The sequence below is a fragment of the Salvelinus alpinus genome, chromosome 6 (assembly GCF_045679555.1).
Source record: "Salvelinus alpinus chromosome 6, SLU_Salpinus.1, whole genome shotgun sequence".
In the NCBI taxonomy this organism is placed as follows: domain Eukaryota; kingdom Metazoa; phylum Chordata; class Actinopteri; order Salmoniformes; family Salmonidae; genus Salvelinus; species Salvelinus alpinus.
In genome coordinates, this window is record NC_092091.1 from 51612938 (window position 1) to 51635364 (window position 22427).

Genomic DNA, 22427 nt, shown 5'->3' on the forward strand with positions numbered 1-22427 from the left:
ATACTTGTTGTATGTCCATTTCTTCTGTCGAATTAGCAACCTTGGCTAGCCATGTGGCGCGAACATGCCCATCAACTCTTGTCGCAAAGAACGGAAAATTCCAAAAGTCCCAATAAACGTTGAATAAACTGATAAAACTCGGTTGAAAAAAACTACTTTATGATGTTATTATCACATGTATCAAATAAAATCAGAGCCGGAGATATTCGCCGTGTATACGTAACGCTTTTCAGAAGCCAATGTCGAGCTCCGGGGCGCGGAGCTCTTGTTCGGCCTCAGATCAAGCTAGACACCCCATTCCACCTTCCACTGCCTGTTGACATCTAGTGGAAGGCGTATGAAGTGTATGCATATCGATAAATATAAGGCAATTGAATAGGCGGGCCCTGAAACAGAGCCTCGTTTTCAGATTTTTCACTTCCTGCATGGAAGTTTGCTGCAAAATGAGTTCTGTTTTACTCACAGACATAATTCAAACAGTTTTAGAAACTTCTGAGTGTTTTCTATCCAATAGTAATGATAATATGCATATTGTATGATCTAGAAAAGAGTACGAGCCCGTTTCATTTTGGCAAGATTTTTTCCAAAGTCAAAACAGCGCCCCCCTATTGACAAGAAGTTTTAACCTCTTGACGCTAGGGGCCAGATTATTATTTTTTTTTAAATAACGTTCCCAAGGTAAACGGACTACTTCTCAGGTCCAGATCGTAGAATATGCATATAATTTATAGATTAGGATAGAAAACACTCAAAAGTTTCCAAAACTGTCAAAATATTGTCTGTGAGTATAACAAAACTGATTCTGCAGGCGAAAACCTGAGAAAATCTAACCCGGACGTGATTTTTTTATTTTTTTTATCTGTGTTTCCTGGCCCGTCTTTCTTCCATTTAAAGGGGTATCAACGAGATTCCTTTTCCAATGGCTTCCTCAGGCTGTGACCAGGCTTTAGACATAGTTTCAGGCTTTTATTTTGAAAAATGAGCGAGATTTTTCAAAACTAGTCAGGTGTCCTCTGATTAGTTCCTGCGCGCGAGAGGGGTAGCTCTCCATTATCTTTTTCTCTCTTATTGAATAGGTTACGGTCCGGTTTAAATATTATCGATTATGTTTGTTAAAAACAACCTGAGGATTGATTATAAAAAACATTTGACATGTTTCTACGAACATTACGGATACTTTTTGGAATTTTCGTCGAACGGAACGAGGCTTTGGTTTTCTGAACATAACGCGCAACCCAAATGGCGTTTTTTTGTTATAAAAGTAATATTTATCGAACAAAAATAACATTTGTTGTGTAACTGGGAGTCTCGTGAGTGCAAACATCCGAAGATTATCAAAGGTAAGCGATTAATTTTATTGCTTTTCTGACTTTCGTGACCATGCTAATTTGGGGCTAGCTGTTGTAGCATTGATTGAAACACTCACAAAAGCTTGGATTGCTTTCGCTGCAAAGCATATTTTAAAAATCTGACACGATAGGTGGATTAACAACAAGCTAAGATGTGTTTTGGTATATTTCACTTGTGATTGCATGATTATAAATATTTTTTGTAATATTTTGCGCCCTGCAATTCAGCGGTCGTTTAGGAAAATGATCCCGTAAAAGGGATCCGTAGCGCAGAGAAGTTAATCTGCAACATGTTTCATAATTTTCTGCAAGTCTAACAGTTTCTCCCCTCCACGGGTGGAGACAGAATGTCCTGTAAGGAACACAGTAATACAGCTTGTCTGTCGATAGCTCCTCTTATCATTTGTTTCACACTTGCACCCTGTTTACGTCCTAAAAAGGGAGAAAAGGTCCTTGTTCTAATTCAGACTAAGACTACACACATCATCAGATTATAGTTTTAGGATTCTAATAAATTTCATACAATTATATGGTTTCAGTGTGGAATATTTTTAGTCATTACAATTAAGCATATAATTCCCTTATCAATCCACCCTTAATGACTAAATAATACACACTGATACATCAAACGCCATATGGAAACATAAATGTTATACAAGAATAAACAAAACCATTACATGTATTTACATCAGATACTCATCATCGACTGCTCCAGGCCTATATCCAATTATAACTCTTCCTGCTAGGATTTTTATCATAATCTCCATTAAAAAACAGTCTAAACATTAAAAATGTTCTCATCCAACATGGGCTTCTCGTAAGTGAAGGAACCAGAATCATCTACTAGGTTTGGAACTCTGTATTCGTCTTCCCACTGGTCGGGGCTCGGAATCGGTCCGTATCTCACCATCTGTTGCATCACCAAATGAGACCTCGCATCACCAAATGAGACCTCGCATACACGGAATCAAACAACAGCCACATAATACCAACACAGTCATACAGGTGAAGGTTGCCCATAACACAGTGATTATGACATTTTTCCATTTCCCAAACATGCTATCGAACTACCCTGTGAGGGAAGTATCCACCCCAGAGTTCTCTGCTAACTCATGAGCTAATGTGGTCAACCCTGCCAGGGCCTTGGTCACTGATCCGTCTGGAACTGTGTTATTAAAAAATAAACGTACAGCAATGGACTCCAATCATTCTACATACCCCGCCCTTTTCTGCCAATAACATATCGAGAGTCAGTCTATTTTACCAGGTCATGAGGGAGGTGGCGGATAATTGGTCAGAGAACTCCTTTACTGCAACCCCAGTATCATTCACAAATCTCTGTTGATTATAATAGAGGTCATTAATCCAATCCACATTTTTATTTATTGTCAACCACCAAAAGAACGTAGTGGTATAGTCTTCACCTATTTGATTCATAGCTTTGTATTAATCTGTAACTTCCCTGAGGATGCCAATAGCATCCATCTAGACAAATCTTCTCTCATTTTGGTCAAAACTCCTCCTGTGCCTACTTTAGCCTCCTATAACTGGCCTCTGATGACTAACTCGAACTGGTTGGACCAATAACCTCGGGGCGCAAGTTCCTAACCACCCTTTTTGGTAGTTTTTGTCGTATGCGTCCTTTGCTGGTATGAGCCCACCCTACATCAGTTATAGGTGCTGTTAGGTTAAGAATTTTCTCCTGTACTTCCAAACCTAAGTCAGTCACATTAACGATTACCATTCAGCCATTAAAATCATCTAAGTTCTTGGTGCCATTCTTGCATCTATAACACTGGTACTCATCAGGAGTTAAAGAAACAATGTATCTGTGTAGTGGAAAAACACTGACTGTCTGAGCAAGGCGTAGCTTAAGATTTGAACTTGTTTGAGTGTGTTATAAAGACTGTGTTTGCATTCTTGACTTTAGAACGTTCTCTGAATAAACTGTACTAACCTTTTGCATAAAGCTGAGTCTTTGCCTAATTATTATTATACCCATGGTCTTACAAATCTCGGGGATTGGTCAAAGCTATTGATTGATAGTTATTATCATTGGGATTGAAAATTCTCGTGACAGGTGGCCAGTAATAAACTGACCCTGAACATGTCTAAAACTAAGAGCATTATATTTGGTACAAATCATTCCCTAAGTTCTAGACCTCACCTGGATCTGGTAATGCATGGTGTGGCTGTTGAACAAGTTGAGGAGACTAAATTACTTGATTCTAAACTGTTATGGTCAAAACATATAGATTCAATGGTTATACAGATGGGGAGAGGTCTGTCCATAATAAAGAGATGCTCTGCTTTTTTGACACCACACTCCAAAAAGCAAGTCATGTAGGCTCTAGTTTTGTCTTCTCTTGATTATTGCCCAGCCATATGGTCAAGTGCTGCAAAGAAAAACCTAGTTAAGCTGCAGCTGGCCCCGAACAGAGCAGCACATCTTGCTCTTCATTGTAATCAGAGGGTTATTTTAAATACTATGAATGCTAGTCTCTCTTGGCTAAGAGTTGAGGAGAGACTGACTGCATCACGTATTTTTATAAGAAACATTAATGTGTTGAAAATTCCAAATTGTTTGTAAGTTGGTCAACTTACACACAGCTTTGACACGCACACTTACCCCACCAGACATGCCACCCGGGTTTTTTTCACAGTCCCCAAATCCAGAACAAATTCAAGAAAGCGTACAGTATTATATAGAGCCATTATTGCATGGAACTGCCTTCTATCTCATATTCCTCAAATGAACAGCAAACCTGGTTTAAAAAAAATAGATGACGTAACATCTCAAGGCACAACACCTCTCCCCTATTTGACCTAGATATTTTGTGTGTATGTATTGATTTGTAGGCTTCAGTATGTGTGTCGTTTAAAAAAATTATGAAGTTCTGTCCTCAAGCTGTTCTTGTTTATAAATGTTCTGTATTTTGTCATGTTTCATGTTTTGTGTGGACCTTAGGAAGAGTAGCTGCTACTTTCGCAACAGCTAATGGGGGTTCTAATAAAATAGAGATTGACTTCATCACTACTTGTTTTTGACATGCCAAATGCACCAAGATGCCTGTTTAAGCTACTAGTTACATGATGTATTGTTTTTCTATATCTCCATCCATGGCTAATTTAGGAAAGGGCCAACTTTAGCTAGCCAGCCACCTGAGGACAACAACACAAGACGCAACAAGTCAAGTTGTTTCTGTCAATGAAGTATGAGGACAAATCCAAACTGGCTTCCCACTTGACACTTTTTTTGGTGTGCCAGGACCATTCACATTTGAGCTCATTCAGTTCAGCTTGAGACTGATTGGCTATTATTTTATACCAGTTTTTTTTTAAAGAAAGGCCAAATGTTTGCTGTTACATTCAATGCTAGGGGTGGCAACAATGTCATAGTCTTTTGGACTAGACAGTATTAGATAGATGGCCTACACATACAGAGGGGCTCTTGTGAATGTAAGGAAAATTATGAAACCCAGAGAGACAAAAGATAAATAATTGTATATTTTTTTCTTGGTCATTTTGGGGGGGAGGCCTGGCTTCCCTTGGCAACCATGAATACACGCCACTGTCAATAATGTCATGTTCAAAACAACTCGGAATTCTGAATTGGGAAATCTCTGAATTCAGTGGGTTCCAGGCAACTGGGAACTGGGAAAGTCCATCAAATTCGGAATCCCAAGTCGGAAACTCGGGCATCTTTCTATAGCCCCGACTTCCCGACCTGAAAATCACCGACGTCATGGTTTGACCTCGTTTTTTCCGAGTTGTCTTGAAAGCACCATTAAAGTAGGCGGTGCAAGTAGTAGAAGGTTCTGGAAGTTCATCGCCAGGACGAGGGGTGTTATAAGTTAAACAAGGTCCTTTCTCTCAACGTCCGTCTATTGTAACAGGTAGCTAACCACAATTTAATGTTGTTTTCATTCTGCAAAAAAAAGTAATGTTCCTAATTGGTATAGTAATAAACTACTAGCTAAGCTACTACTATCAGTTAGCTAGGTCGTGGATAGCTGGCCAGCTAACGTTAGCCTAGCTAGCTACCAAACCAAGGTAAGTTACCTAGCTGGCTAACTTAACGTTATCGTGTTGGATACGGGTAACTAGCTAGATGGGTCTCTGTTGTCCTTTAAGCATTTAGTAATAATGTAACGTTAGCTAGCCAGCGTTAATGACGTAGCTAACGCTCGACGCTAGCTAGCGCTTCTAGTATTGGCAAAGACCGCAACGTTAACGTGGAACCATGAGGACTTTACATTTCATATCAGAGAAATAACGCTAATAGTAAAACATTAAAATGTTAAATTGATACACACCATTTTATAGGGTTTCCACAAGCCCATATATATCCTTATTACAGCGCTTGTTTACAGACAGAAGACAGTGGACTAACGTTATCTGTGCTAATGAATGTTAGCTATTTGCGTCTGAGCGAACACCTAACGTTACCTGTGTGTAAACTGAAGACAAACGCCACAAATGTGTCACTGAAAAATACTATCCTCAGCAACTGTTAAACCCGGTTAAAACAGTGTACAGTAGTTGTGTATTTAGCATTTGTGAAGTTGATATGAAAGTACAGGGATTGATATTTCTAGAACCGTAACGTTACCGCAGTTGAGAATCGATTCACGTTTATTTGGTTGTTTTGGCTTCCAGAGCCCTTTAAACCTAAAATGTAAGATACTTTAACTAATAAGTAATGTTAGGCTCATTTAGTCCAATATTGGGCTTCCATAGCTATGTGTATCTGTGCAAAACTACTACATTAAGTACAAAAAAAATTACACAGTAAGTATCTCTCTTTATTTACAGATGATTTCTTGCTGATGAAAGAAGAGCCATATGTTTTGAAAGCCGTATCCCAAGCGATGAATATTGATGTTAAAACACAGCGTCAGGATTGTAGTTCACATGAACCCGTCGTGGGCGAAGCTGACGGCTGAAAACTAGGGAGAAAGCAAATGTTTGTTAAAAAAGAGTAGTGTTAATATCACATTGCACATTTATTAGTGACAGAATGCATTTTAAACTTCACGCACAGTAAAACTTTTGTTTGACAAAACAATTATTTTATCGATAGGAGTCGGGGGAAGATACTTGTTGTGCATTGAAAAGCACATAAGATGGCACTTATAATTCACACCATAGCCGGCTGAATTTGCAAGAGAATTTCTCTTATTTTGATTTAGGCACAAATTAATGTGGCACTGAGTTTGACTAGCCATGTGCATTTACAAGCCTGCTAGAGTTAGTGGCATTTGGCCAAGCAATAAATACTGTTGTATGATGGAAGAAGCCTGAGCTGGAATGTGAAGCTATCTGAAGCTGGTTTGCTGTAGATACCCCAAGTAGATCTAGCTTGCTTTGTAGTAAGTAGGACACCCCTCTGGTCTGTTTAGCATGTGTTCTCAGAAGTCTCACGATGTTGAGTTTCTGGGTTCAGAAACTCAGATGTTAAGAGCTAACCCCTCATGTTGAAAATATATGTTGCTATTCACCAACTTTGTTGTTTCTAATGCTATCTGAGTGGGATATTTCTATCATGAAGTTGCAGTGGTGGGGAACTTGTCATACCAATAAGTGGTTTCAAATGCAAATAGAATGTCATTAGTGCTGAGCGAATTTTAACAACTGATTGACCAACTTCGGTTCAATTATATGATTTCCATTTAATTAATTTTTTTCCTGAGTGCAATGCTCACTTTCTTTTAGATCAGATCAAGCCCAAACTGTTCCCAACAGGCCAATATTCTACATTAACTGCACTGAACAAAGTCCATTGTGCATCTACTTGTCCAGTCAGAGACGGAGAGGGAAAGAGCAGTTGCTTCGTGTGATATCTAGCTGAAAATACATAATCTAAGATTTGATAGTTGGTGTTTAGCAGTCGTAAGGTATGCCATATTTACTTTGAAGAACTACTAAGATAATGATTTTGTAAGACTGCATAGCCCCCCCCCCCCCCCCCCCAAATAAAAAAATCTATCAAAATGTGTTTATTTTTTATAATCAAACTATTACTGAACTGACCTCAAAGCACATCGCTCAGCACTATATGTCATACAGGAAGAGAAACTGACACTTGTGTGAACAGCATTTTTTCTTCTTCTGCAGACTAACCAACAACAATGGTGAAGGAAACCGGCTTTTATGACATGTTGGGTGTTAAGCCCAATGCCACACCAGATGAGCTGAAAAAGGCTTATCGTAAGCTGGCCTTGAAATACCACCCTGACAAGAACCCTACGGAGGGGGAGAAAGTGAGTGGAAGTTTTCAGGAAACCACTTTGCGTCCATGATGATCAGAGTTTATTTTTGTCGTACCACCTTTATCTTTGTGAGCTGTGTATGTTATATAAACAATGTAAAACTCTTATGAATAGGTTCTGATTCATGACCAGTGGTTGAGTGGATATACGTTATTCATGCCAGTTTAGCGGAGTTAAGAGGTACAGTAAGCTCACTCCACAGCTAGCATGAAATTTTGTAGATTGATCTATACAATTGGTTCCTTTTGTATAGCTCAAATGTTTTTTTTCACATTGTCGAGTGGGTGGTCACATGTGTTGGCAAGGTAGAGGACCCTGGTTCAAGCCCAGTCAGAGGCAAGTTCAGAGAGGGAGCGATGTATGCTAATCGAGCACATTGATGCCGGTTATGCCAGGTTATTTTTAAGAGATGAATATGGAAAATACATAAATTGTTTCTACAGTTCTGTCAGACAATTCTAGTAAGTTTAATGTTTTTGAGTACTAGTTGAGATTTCTATTAGTAGTTTGCACTCTGAGAATTGATTGCGTTGGGCCAGTAACCGAAAGGTTGCTGGATTGAATCCCTGAGCTGACAAGGTAAAAATCTGTCGTTCTGCCCCTGAGCAAGGCAGTTAACCCACTGTTCCCCGGCCGCCAAAGACGTGGATGTCGATTGAGGCAGCCCCCCGCACCTCTCTGATTCAGAGGGGTTGGGTTAAATGCGGAAGATACATTTCAGTTGTACAACTGACTAGGTATCCCCCTTTTCATTCAGTTTTTTTTCTTCCCAGTTTAAGCAGATATCTCAGGCATATGAGGTGCTGTCAGACTCCCAGAAGAGAGAGGTGTACGACCGGGGAGGGGAGAAGGCAATAAAAGGAGGGGGCAGCGGAGGTGGCGGGGGTTTTGGATCCCCCATGGACATCTTTGACATGTTCTTTGGAGGAGGTGGCCGACTGCACCGGGAGAGGAGAGGTAAAACAAAATGAAGTACAGAGAAATGTTACCTTCCACAGAAGACTTCAAATTCTGGCCTTTGGTTTTCTGTGGTTCTTCTTAACTTCTCTAAAGCTGATGCTTTGCCCCAATGTGCTCTCAACCTAGGAAAGAATGTGGTTCATCAGCTCACAGTCTCTTTGGAAGACCTCTTCAATGGCGCCACGAGGAAACTTGCTGTCCAGAAGAATGTTATTTGCGAGCGATGTGAAGGTGCTACATTACTACACATGTTACATTGTTGGTTAACATTGGTCTTGATCAGTCCCTTATTAAAAGGGATGGATGAAAATGACCAGTGTGGTGACCCTGAAGTCATCAGGTTGAATAGCCCTGTGTGTTCATGCATGGATTGGATGTAATTTTTTGTTTTTTAAAAACCGTATCACATTATGAACAATTAACTGTTAGAGGGAGGTAAATGCCTCGGCTAGGGTAAAACATTTTTGAGATTATCATCGTACAATCCCCAAACAGTATTATTTGGTTCCATTTTTGTTGCTCTGACTATAAAATGCATACATAGATGTTATTGCTTACTCCAAGTACATTTATACAGCGGATCATTAAGCCACAGAATTGCTATCTGTTGACTAGCATTTACCGCCCTGTCAAACACAGCATGTGGGGTTCTGTTTAACGGTTATGTAATGAGAGTTACTGCTGCAAACAACTGGGGTGATGTGGACTGACATGGCTATGGTTTGGGGTAGGTCGCGGGGGAAGGAAGGGCGCGGTGGAGATGTGCATGTCCTGTCGCGGCACGGGCATGCAGGTGCGCCTCCACCAGCTGGGACCGGGCATGGTGCAGCAGGTGTCCACCGTGTGCGGGGGTTGCCAGGGCCAGGGCCAGCGCATCAGCCACAAGGACCGCTGCAAGGCCTGCAGTGGACGGAAGATTCTGCGGCAGAAGAAGATCCTGGAGGTCCACATTGACAAAGGTGAGGCGGTTGATTAGTTGTCAATCAATTGAAGTCTTTCCACAGCTCACAATTGACAAACTTATTATAGTTAATGTATACAATAAATTAAAATGTTCTACCCTGAATGTTATTTATTTATTTTTGCTATGAGGTCCAACAGTTCTTTGACTCGTTTGATTTGTGTGGAGTACAAATTGTCAAGAGCATAGACTCTGCCTATTGTTCACTATGTTTGTGTAGCGACGTGGGGGGTTGGGGTTGGGTTAAGCATGTTGACACGGGATGCGCCATGGCCCTGTTGACACTGTTACTGACAGACCAAGCTGCCTGTGGATGGGAATGCTAGCAGAGTGACTGCCAATTTAACAGGTAAAAGTGTAAAGATTTTCTTTCTCCATTTTGAGGATATGAGGTTTTTGATGTTTGTCCATTTAGCCAGAGTTTTGGATGTCTGTTATGTGATATAACCTACATTTTCTTCACTTCTGGTCCTGGAGAGCTACACGGCTAATGCATGTAGTCAAAATCTTGATTAGTTGGATCAGCATTTCTAGAGCTGGGCAGAGACTATGGCTCTGGTCTTCTGGGACCAGGAATGAAGAGTATTGTGATATAAGATGACATAGTGAGTGACACATCAGTGCCTGATTCACACTATACAGGGCCAAACAAAACATACAGATATGTCCTTTTCACATGGTCCTTTCCAAAACATTTCCAGGATTTGTGGTGGCTCCGTAACTAGGCCAGCCCACTTATAGCTCCGTTTGACCCTATTGTGCAGAATGGCAGTCAATTGACAAAATGCCTGGCTACATATCAACTTGTGTACCAACCATTAGGAACACCTTTGCCCTCAGAACAGCCTCAATCTGTCGGGACATGGACTCTACAAGGTGTCTAAAGCGTTCCACGGGGATGCTTGGACCATGTTGACTCCAATGCTTTCCACAGTTGTCAAGTTGGCTGGATGTCCTTTGGGTGGTGGCTCATTCTTGATACACATGAAAAACCCAGCAGCGTTGCAGTTCTTTACACAATTAAACCGGTGCGCCTGGCATACCCCGTTCAAAACCACTTAAATCTTTTTTTCTTGCCTATTCAACCCCTGTATGGCACACACAATACATGTCTCAATGCTTAAAAATCCTTCTTAAACCTGTCTCATCCCCCTCATCTACACTGATTTGAAGTGGATTTAACATTAGACATCACTACGGGATCATAATTTTCACCTGGTCAGTCTGTTACGGAAATGTAGACTGTTTTGTCCACTGTGTATGCGTGCATGTATGTAGTGCATTCGGAAGGTGTTCAGACCCCTTACGTTACAGCCTTATTCTAAAATGGACAAAAAAAAATCCTAAATCTACACACTACCACAATGACAAAGCGGATACACATTTTTAGATTTTTTTCAACTGTATTAAATAAAAACAGACTTTATTTACCTAACTATTCAGAATCTTTGCTATGATTCTGAGCTCAGGTACATCCTGTTTCCATTGATCTTGATTGGAGTCCATCTGTGGTAAATTCAATTGAGTGGACATGATTTGGAAAGGCTCACACCTGTCTATATAAGGTCCCACAGTTGACAGTGCATGTCAGAGCAAAAACCGAGCCATGAGGTCGACGGAATTGTCTGAAGAGCTCCGAGACAGGATTTTGTCGAGGCACAGATCTGGGGAAGGGTACCAACAAATGTCTGCAGCATTGAAGGTCCCCAAGAACACAGTGGCCTCCATTTTTAAACAGAAGAAGTTTGGAACCACCAAGACATTTCCTACCTTGTAACATCATATCCAAGAAGACTCAAGGCTGTAATCGCTGCCAAAGGTGCTTCAACAAAGTACTGTGTTAAAGGTCTGAATATTTACAGTTGAAGTCGGAAGTTAACATGCACTTAGGTTGGAGTCATTTAAAACTAATTTTTCAACCACTCCACAAATTTCTTGTTAACAAACTAGTTTTGGCAAGTTGGTTAGGATACCTACTTTGTGCATGACAAGTAATTTTCCCAATTGTTTACAGACAGATTATTTCACTTTATAATTCACTGTATCACAATTCCAATGGGTCAGAAGTTTACGTACACTAAGTTGACTGTGCCTTTAAACAGCTTGGAAAATTCCAGAAAATTACGTCATGGCTTTAGAAGCTTCTGATAGGCTAAATGACATTTGAGTCAATTGGAGGTGTACCTGTGGATGTACACTGCTCAAAAAAATAAAGGGAACACTAAAATAACACATCCTAGATCTGAATGAATGAAATATTCTTATTAAATACTTTTTTCTTTACATAGTTGAATGTGCTAACAACAAAATCACACAAATTTATCAATGGAAATCAAATTTATCAACCCATGGAGGTCTGGATTTGGAGTCTCACTCAAAATTAAAGTGGAAAACCACACTACAGGCTGATCCAACTTTGATGTAATGTCCTTAAAACAAGTCAAAATGAGGCTCAGTAGTGTGTGTGGCCTCCACGTGCCTGTATGACCTCCCTACAACGCCTGGGCATGCTCCTGATGAGGTGGCGGATGGTCTCCTGAGGGATCTCCTCCCAGACCTGGACTAAAGCATCCGCCAACTCCTGGACAGTCTGTGGTGCAACGTGGCGTTGGTGGATGGAGCGAGACATGATGTCCCAGATGTGCTCAATTGGATTCAGGTCTGGGGAACGGGCGGGCCAGTCCATAGCATCAATGCCTTCCTCTTGCAGGAACTGCTGACACACTCCAGCCACATGAGGTCTAGCATTGTCTTGCATTAGGAGGAACCCAGGGCCAACCGCACCAGCATATGGTCTCACAAGGGGTCTGAGGATCTCATCTCGGTACCTAATGGCAGTCAGGCTACCTCTGGCGAGCACATGGAGGGCTGTGCGGCCCCCCCAAAGAAATGCCACCCCACACCATGACTGACCCACCGCCAAACCGGTCATGCTGGAGGATGTTGCAGGCAGCAGAACGTTCTCCACGGCGTCTCCAGACTGTCACGTCTGTCACGTGCTCAGTGTGAACCTGCTTTCATCTGTGAAGAGCACAGGGCGCCAGTGGCGAATTTGCCAATCTTGGTGTTCTCTGGCAAATGCCAAACGTCCTGCACGGTGTTGGGCTGTAAGCACAACCCCCACCTGTGGACGTCGGGCCCTCATACCACCCTCATGTTTTTGACCATTTGAGCAGACACATGCACATTTGTGGCCTGCTGGAGGTCATTTTGCAGGGCTCTGGCAGTGCTCCTCCTTGCACAAAGGCGGAGGTAGCGGTCCTGCTGCTGGGTTGTTGCCCTCCTACGGCCTCCTCCACATCTCCTGATGTACTGGCCTGTCTCCTGGTAGCGCCTCCATGCTCTGGACACTACGCTGACAGACACAGCAAACCTTCTTGCCACAGCTCGCATTGATGTGCCATCCTGGATGAGCTGCACTACCTGAGCCACTTGTGTGGGTTGTAGACTCCGTCTCATGCTACCACTAGAGTGAGAGCACCGCCAGCATTCAAAAGTGACCAAAACATCAGCCAGGAAGCATAGGAACTGAGAAGTGGTCTGTGGTCACCACCTGCAGAACCACTCCTTTATTGGGGGTGTCTTGCTAATTGCCTATAATTTCCACCTGTTGTCTATTCCATTTGCACAACAGCATGTGAAATTTATTGTCAATCAGTGTTGCTTCCTAAGTGGACAGTTTGATTTCACAGAAGTGTGATTGACTTGGAGTTACATTGTGTTTAAGTGTTCCCTTTATTTTTTTGAGCAGTGTATTTCAAGGCCTACCTTCAAACTCAGTGCCTCTTTGCTTGACATCATGGGAAAATCAAATGAAATCAGCCAAGACCTCAGAAAAAAAATTGTAGGCCTCCAAGTCTGGTTCATCCTTGGGAGCAATTTCCAAAAGCCTGAAAGTACCACGTGTATTATTGTTTGTACAGATGAACAAGTATAAACACCATGGGACCATGCAGCTGTCATACCACTCAGGAAGGAGGCGCATTCTGTCTCAAAGACTAATGTGCTTTGGTGCGAAAAGTGAAAATCAATCTGAGAACAACCGCAAAGGACCATGTGAAGATGCTGGAGGAAACCGGTACAAAGTATCTATATCCACAGTAAAACGAGTCCAATATCGACATAACCTGAAAGGGCGCTCAGCAAGGAAGAAGCCACTGCTCCAAAACCGCCATAAAAAGCCAGACTACAGTTTGCAACTGTACATGGGGACAAATATTGTACTTTTTGGAGAAAGGTCCTCTGGTTTGATGAAACTAAAATAGAACTGTTTGGCAATATTGACCATCGTTATGATTGGAGGTAAAAGGGGGAGGCTTGCAAGCCGAAGAACACCTTTCCAACCGTGAAGCACGGGGGTGGCAGCATCATGTTGTAGGGGTGCTTTGCTGCAGAAGGGACTGGTGCACTTCACAAAATAGATGGCATCATGAGGAAAGGAACTGTAGGATATATTGAAGCAACATCTCAAGACATCAGTCAAGAAGTTAAAGCTTGGTCACAAATGGGTCTTCCAAATGGACAATGACCCCAAGCATACTTCCAAAGTTGTGGCAAAATGGCTTAAGGACAGCAAAGTCAAAGTATTGGGAGTGGCCATCACAAAGCACTGACCTCAATCTTATAGAACATTTGTGGGCAGAACTGAAAAAGCATGTGCGAGCAAGGAGGCCTTACAAACCTGACTGAGTTACACCAGCTCTGTCAAGAGGAATGGGCCAAAAACATTTGACCCAAGTGAAACAAGTTAAAGGCAATGTTACCAAATACTAATTGAGTGTATGTCAACTTCTGACACACTGGGAATGTGATGAAAGAATTAAAAGCTGGAAAAAATCACTCACATTTCACATTCTTAAAATAGAGTAGTGATCCTAACTGACCTAAGACAGGGAATTTTTACTAGGATTAAATGTCAGGAATTGTGAAACTGAGTTTAAATGTATTTGGCTAAGGTGTATGTAAACCTCCGACTTCAATTGTATGTAAATGTTATTTTTCAAATCTAATTTTATTTGTCACATACACATGGTTAGCAGATGTTAATGCGAGTGTAGCGAAATGCTTGTGCTTCTAGTTCCGACAATGCAGTAATAACCAACAAGTAATCTAACCTAACAATTCCACAACTACTACCTTATACACACAAGTGTAAAGGGATAAAGAATATGTACATAAAGATATATGAATGAGTGATGGTTCAGAACGGCATAGGCAAGATGCAGTAGATGGTATAGTGTACAGTCTATACATATGAGATGAGTAATGTAGGGTATGTAAACATTATATTAAGTGGCATTGTTTAAAGTGGCTAGTGATACATTTTTACTTAATTTCCATCAATTCCCATTATTAAAGTGGCTGGAGTTGAGTCAGTATGTTGGCAGCGGCCACTAAATGTTAGTGGTGGCTGTTTAACAGTCTGATGGCCTTGAGATAGAAGCTGTTTTTCAGTCTCTCGGTCCCTGCTTTGATGCACCTGTACTGACCTCGCCTTCTGGATGATAGCGGGGTGAACAGGCAGTGGCTCGGGTGGTTGTTGTCCTTGATGATCTTTATGGCCTTCCTGTGACATCGGGTGGTGTAGGTGTCCTGGAGGGCAGGTAGTTTGCCCCCGGTGATGCGTTGTGCAGACCTCACTACCCTCTGGAGAGCTTTACGGTTGTGGGCGGAGCAGTTGCCGTACCAGGCGGTGATACAGCCCGACAGGATGCTCTCGATTGTGCATCTTTAGAAGTTTGAGTGCTTTTGGTGACGAGCCGAATTTCTTCAGCCTCCTGAGGTTGAAGAGGCACTGCTGCGCCTTCTTCACAACGCTGTCTGTGTGGGTGGACCAATTCAGTTTGTCCGTGATGTGTACACCGAGGAACTTAACTTTCCACCTTCTCCACTACTGTCCCGTCGATGTGGATAGGGGGGTGCTCCCTCTGCTGTTTCCTGAAGTCCACAATCATCTCCTTTGTTTTGTTGACGTTGAGTGTGAGGTTATTTTCCTGACACCACACTCCGAGGGCCCTCACCACCTCCCTGTAGGCCGTCTCGTCGTTGTTGGTAATCAAGCCTACCACTAGTGTCGTCCGCAAACTTGATGATTGAGTTGGAGGCGTGCATGGCCACGCAGTCGTGGGTGAACAGGGAGTACAGGAGAGGGCTCAGAACGCACCCTTGTGGGGCCCCAGTGTTGAGGATCAGCGGGGTGGAGATGTTGTTACCTACCCTCACCACCTGGGGGCGGCCCGTCAGGAAGTCCAGGACCCAGTTGCACAGGGCGGGGTCGAGACCCAGGGTCTCGAGCTTGATGACGAGTTTGGAGGACCTGTGGACCTATTGGGTCGGTAAGCAAATTGGAGTGGGTCTAGGGTGTCAGGCAGGGTGGAGGTGATATGGTCCTTGACTAGTCTCTCAAAGCACTTCATGATGACGGAAGTGAGTGCTACGGGGCGGTAGTCGTTTAGCTCAGTTACCTTAGCTTTCTTGGGAACAGGAACAATGGTGGCCCTCTTGAAGCATGTGGGAACAGCAGACTGGGATAAGGATTGATTGAATATGTTCTTAAACACACCAGCCAGCTGGTCTGCGCATGCTCTGAGGACGCGGCTGGGAATGCCGTCTGGGCTTGCAGCCTTGCGAGGGTTAACACGTTTAAATGTTTTACTCACCTCGGCTACAGTGAAGGAGAGCCCGCAGGTTTTGGTAGCGGGCTCTGTCAGTGGCACTATTGTCCTCAAAGCGAGCAAAAAAGTTATTTAGTCTGTCTGGGAGCAAGACATCCTGGTCCGCGACGGGGCTGGTTTTCTTTTTGTAATCCGTGATTGACTGTAGACCCTGCCACATACCTCTTGTGTCTGAGCTGTTGAATTGCGACTCTACTTTGTCTCTATACTGGGACTTAGCTTGTTTGATTGCCTTGCGGAGGGAATAGCTACACTGTTTGTATTCGGTCATGTTTCCGGTCACCTTGCCCTGGTTAACCTGTTATGGCTGCAGCCCGACGTCGGTACACCTATGACAACATCCAGCTCAAGTGCAGGGCGCGAAATTCAAAATCTATTTTTTTTAAAATATTTAACTTTCACACATTAACAAGTCCAATACAGCATTTGAAAGATAAACATCTTGTCAATCCAGCCAACATGTCCGATTTTTTTAATGTTTTACAGAGAAAACACCACATATATTTATGTTAGCTCACCACCAAATAAAAAAGAGGACAGACATTTTTCACAGCACAAGTAGGATGCAAGTAGCATGCACAAGCCAACCTAACTAACCTAGAACCAACCTAAATAACCTAGAAAAAACTACCTCAGATGACAGTCCTATAACATGTTACACAATAAATCTATGTTTTGTTCCAAAAAATTGCATATTTTAGCTATAAATCAGTTTTACATTACTGCTACCATCATAGCTACAGTAAGAAATCGCACGGGAGTAGCCAGAGAAAATAGACACCAACGTCAACTACCTTATTACTCATCATAAATCATTTCAGACAAATATACGGTGGATAGCTAATGAAAGAGAAAGATCTTGTGAATACAGACAATATTTCCGATTTCTGAAGTGTTTTACAGCGAAAACACAATATATCGTTATATTAGCTTACTACAATAGCTAACATCACAACAGCATTGACTCAAGGCAAACGGTAGCATAGCACATTTCGACAGATATATGAAAAAGCATCCCAAATTGGGTCCTTATCTTTGTTGATCTTCCATCAGAATGTTCTCCAAAGGGTCCTTTGTTCAGAACCGTCTTCATTTGGACCCAGAACGAACGATGTCCCTCTTGAATTAGCATGCACACTGGCCATGCCGTGCTAACCTCTCCGTCTTGACAAAATTCTTGCGTCGCATCACGTCTAAAGTCCAGAATAAATTTCAATAATATAATTAAAGTATATTGAAAAAACATGCTTTAGGAAGATATTGTGACATGTATCAAAAAAAATCGAAGCCGGAGGTCATATTCACCTATAACGAGGGTTTTCCAGGAGCGCAGTCCAGTTCCTACTTCGCGCCCAGAAAAAAAAATTAAGTGCGCACTTCTGACTCCAAGATGTTGTGTTCAGTCCCTGACAGAGATAATCAAGTCATTTCTTCTCTCACTTCCGCATGACACACAGGGGAAGGCGTGTGACGTGTTTCTACAGTCCTAAGTGCCAAGGCCTTTTATAGAGAGTATCTTGAAGAGAGACATAGCTTCTTGGAAATTTCACTTTTGGATAGAAAATGGGCTGTAAAAAGAGTTATGTTTCACTTAGAGAAATAATTAAACCTGTTTTAGAAACTAGACAGTGTTTTCTATCCAATACTAATAATAATATGCATATTGTACGAGCAAAAATTTAGTAAGAGGCCATTTGAAAATGGGCACATATTTTCCAGTTTTTCAATACGCCCTCTGCAGCCATAACAAGTTAACCTTTTCTCAATACAGGGGGTGCTGTTTCCACTTTGGAAAATATCGTCTCCAAATTAAACTGCCTCATACTCAATTCTTGCTCGTACAATATGCATATTATTATTACTATTGGATAGAAAACAATCTCTAGTTTCTAAAACCGTTTGAATTATGTCTGTGGGTGAACCAGAACTCTTTCTACAGCGAAAATCATGAAGGACATGCGAAGGTCTGAAAACTAGGCTCTGATCTCGGATCAGTTTAAAGCTCTGTGTGTGCCCTATGGATCGAAATGAACTGCACCCGCCTTCCCCTGGATGTCAGTAACCAATGAGAAGTGGAATGGTGTTTCTACGTATTTCTCAGAGCTTATAAAAGGGCAAGGAACGAGGTGCGCTCTCTTTTCGACTTCCGCCATTACGCAACGCAAGACCTCAGGATACCATTTTGAAACGCTCAGTTATCGGCCTTAGATATGTCCGTCTGTAATTTAATTCGGTATAGGTGTTAGAAACATCATAACGAAGTTATTTGAAACCGATTTATATCAGTTTATGCGAGTATATTGCTATTTTCGGAATTTTCGTAGTATTGCGTTTGAGGATTTGGACATGTGTGTGCCACGTAGCTACTGTTAGCTGCTAGTTCCGAAGTTGAAGTGGACGTTTTACAACAAAGCAACGATTCTTTTGGACAAAAGGACACCTTGCCCAAGATTCTGATGGAAGCTCGTCCAAAAGTAAGAGCTATTTATGATTTTATTCCGTATTTATGTGGAAAAATGTAAACGCACTTTTCGGCCATTATTGCGGCACTAGTCTGGCTGCAACGCACACTGTATGTCTAGTAACGTTAATTTTAAAAATCTAAATCAGCGGTTGCATTAATAACCAATGCATCTTTCATTCGCTGTCCAACCTGTATTTTTTTAGTCAATCTAATCGATAAATAATCGTAAACTTAGGTGCCCTTCCAAGATGGCCCCGGCCAGAATGCATGCCATGTTTTGACTGATTACATAGCATAACCACGATTTGTGATGCTAAATATGCACATTTTCGAACAAACTCTATATGCATTGTGTAATATGATGTTACAGGACTGTCATCTGAAGAATTCTGAGAAGGTTAGTGAAAAAATTAATATATTTTGGTGGTGATAACGTTATCGCGCTTTTTGCCTGGAATCAATGCTGGGGTGATGTTAGCTCATGTGGTATGCTAATTTAACGATATATTGTGTTTTCGCTGTAAAACACTTAGAAAATCTGAAATATTGTCTGGATTCACAAGATGTTGGGCTTTCATTTGCTATACGCTGTGTATTTTTCAGAAATGTTTTAAGATGAGTAATTAGGTAATACACGTTGCTCTCTGTAGTTATTCTAGTCGCTTTGGGTGAGTTTTGTGATAGTGGCTGCAATGGTAAACTGTGATTTATACCTGAAAAATGCACATTTTTCTAAAAAAACATATGCTATACCATAAATATGTTATCAGACTGTCATCTTATGAAGTTGTTTCTTGGTTAGTGGCTATATATATCTTTATTTAGTCGAAATTGTGATAGCTGCCCATGCAGGAAAAAAATGGTGGAGAAACAAAAGTTGTGTCTTTTGCTATCGTGGTTAGCTAATAGATTTACATATTGTGTCTTCCCTGTAAAACATTTTAAAAATCAGAAATGATGGCTGGATTCACAAGATCTGTATCTTTCATCTAGTGTCTTGGACTTGTGATTTAATGATATTTAGATGCTAGTATTTACTTGTGACGCTATGCTAGGCTATGCTAGTCAGCTTTTTTACTGTGGGGGGTGCTCCCGGATCCGGGATGAGTACCAAGTAAAAGTTAAAATCCCCAGCTACGATGAATGCAGCCTCAGGGTGTGTGGTTTCCAGTTTACAAAGAGTCAGATAAAGTTGGTTCAGGGCCATCGATGTGTATGCTTGGGGGGGAATATATACGGCTGTGATTATAATCGAAGAGAATTCCCTTGGTAGATAATGCGGTCGACATTTGATTGTGAGGAATTCTAAATCTGGTGAACAGAATGACTTGAGTTCCTGTATGTTGTTATGATCACACCACGTCTCGTTGATCATAGGGCATACACCCCCGCCCCTCTTCTTACCAGAAAGATGTTTGTTTCTGTCGGCGCGATGCGTGAAGAAACCAGCTGGCTGCACCGACTCCGTTAGCGTCTCTCGAGTGAGCCATGTTTCCGTGAAGCAAAGAACGTTACAATCCCTGATGTTTCTCTGGAATGTTACCCATGCTCAGATTTCATCAACCTTATTGTCAAGAGACTGGACATTGGCGAGTAGTATGCTAGGGAGTGGAGCGTGATGTGCCCGTCTCCGAAGCCTGACCAGGAGACCGCTTCGTTTGCCCCTTTTACGGCGTCGTTGTTTAGGGTCACCGGCTGGGATCAGATCCATTGTATTGGGTGTAAGGCAAAACACAGGATCCGCTTCGGGAGAGTCATATTCCTGGTTGTAACGATTGTGAGTTGACGTTGCTCTTATATTCAGTTGTTCCTCCCGACTGTATGTAATGAAACCTAAGATTACCTGGGGTACCAATGTAAGGAATAACACATAAAAAAACAAAGTACTGCATAGCTTCCTAGGAACGCGAAGCGAGGCGGCCATCTCGGTCGGCGCCGGAAGTAGTTTTTTTTGGGGTTTTTATACAAAGATTACTACACCTGTTTTTGCTTTGTCATTATGGGATATTGTGTAGTTTTGTTTCCTCAACAATGTAATACATTTTAGAAGGCCGTAACGTAACAAAATGGGTAAAGAGTCAATTTCAATTTCAATTTTATTTTATATAGCCCTTCGTACATCAGCTAATATCTCGAAGTGCTGTACAGACACCCAGCCTAAAACCCCAAACAGCTAGTAATGCAGGTGTAGAAGCACGGTGGCTAGGAAAAACTCCCTAGAAAGGCCAAAACCTAGGAAGAAACCTAGAGAGGAACCAGGGTATGAGGGGTGGCCAGTCCTCTTCTGGCTGTGCCGGGTGGAGATTATAACAGAACTATGCCAAGATGTTCATAAGTGACAAGCATGGTCAAATAATAATCATGAATAATTTTCAGTTGGCTTTTCATAGCCGATCATCAAGAGTTGAAAAACAACAGGTCTGGGACAGGTGGCGGTTCCATAACCGCAGGCAGAACAGCTGAAACTGGAATAGCAGCAAGGCCAGGCGGACTGGGGACAGCAAGGAGTCACCACGGCCGGTAGTCCCGACGTATGGTCCTAGGGCTCAGGTCCTCCGAGAGAAGGAGAAAATTAGAGAGCGCCAAGATTTTCAAAATGTTCATAAATGACAAGCATGGTCAAATAATAATCAGGAATAAATCTCAGTTGGCTTTTCATAGCCGATCATTAAGAGTTGAAAACAGCAGGTCTGGGACAGGTAGGGGTTCCGTAACCGCAGGCAGAACAGTTGAAACTGGAATAGCAGCAAGGCCAGGCGGACTGGGGACAGCAAGGTGTCATCATGCCCGGTAGTCCTGACGTATGGTCCTAGGGCTCAGGTTCTCAGAGAGAAAGAGAGAAGGAGAGAATTAGAGAGAGCATACTTAAATTCACACAGGACACTGGATAAGACAGGAGAAGTACTCCAGGTAACCAACTGACCCTAGCCCCCCGACACAAACTACTGCAGCATAAATACTGGAGGCTGAGACAGGAGCGGTCAGGAGACACTGTGGCCCCATCCGAAGAAACCCCCAGACAGGGCCAAACAGGAAGGATATAACCCCACCCACTTTGCCAAAGCACAGCCCCTGCACCACTAGAGGGAAATCCTCAACCACCAACTTACAATCCTGAGACAAGGCCGAGTATAGCCCACAAAGGTCTCCACCACAGCACAAACCAAGGGGGGGCGCCAACCCAGACAGGAAGATCACGTCAGTAACTCAACCCACTCAAGTGACGCACCCCTCCTAGGGACGGCATGAAAGAGCACCAGCAAGCCAGTGACTCAGCCCCTGTAACAGGGTTAGAGGCAGAGAATCCCAGTGGAGAGAGGGGAACCGGCCTGGCAGAGACAGCAAGGGCGGTTCGTTGCTCCAGAGCCTTTCCGTTCACCTTTACACTCCTGGGCCAGACTACACTCAATCATATGACCTACTGAAGAGATAAGTCTTCAGTAAAGACTTAAAGGTTGAGACCGAGTCTGCGTCTCTCACATGGGTAGGCAGACTGTTCCATAAAAATGGAGATCTATAGGAGAAAGCCCTGCCTCCCGCTGTTTGCTTAGAAATTCTAGGGACAATTAGGAGGCCTGCGTCTTGTGACCGTAGCGTACGTATTGGTATGTACGGCAGGACCAACTCGGAAAGATAGGTAGGAGCAAGCCCATGTAATGCTTTATAGGTTAACAGTAAAACCTTGAAATCAGCCCTTGCCTTAACAGGAAGCCAGTGTAGGGAAGCTAGCACTGGAGTAATATGATC

The 22427-nt window shown here is 42.4% G+C and overlaps 1 protein-coding gene across 5 annotated transcripts in view; it reads left to right on the forward strand.

The window, feature by feature from the left end:
* Nucleotides 1-5050: 5050 nt before the first annotated feature.
* dnaja1 (DnaJ heat shock protein family (Hsp40) member A1) overlaps nucleotides 5051-22427 on the forward strand; it is a 32370-nt gene continuing 14993 nt past the window's right edge. Inside the window, exons 1-6 of one of the 5 annotated variants that reach the window (XM_071406902.1) lie at nucleotides 5134-5245; nucleotides 7070-7246; nucleotides 7467-7612; nucleotides 8395-8578; nucleotides 8708-8812; nucleotides 9313-9540. In XM_071406902.1, the coding sequence (XP_071263003.1) occupies nucleotides 7481-7612; nucleotides 8395-8578; nucleotides 8708-8812; nucleotides 9313-9540 (649 nt within the window). In that variant the 5' untranslated portion in view covers nucleotides 5134-5245; nucleotides 7070-7246; nucleotides 7467-7480. Of the gene's footprint in view, nucleotides 5403-7042; nucleotides 7247-7466; nucleotides 7613-8394; nucleotides 8579-8707; nucleotides 8813-9312; nucleotides 9541-22427 lie in introns of all 5 variants that reach the window. The other 4 variants (XM_071406903.1, XM_071406905.1, XM_071406901.1 and 1 more) reach the window with 4 other exon arrangements.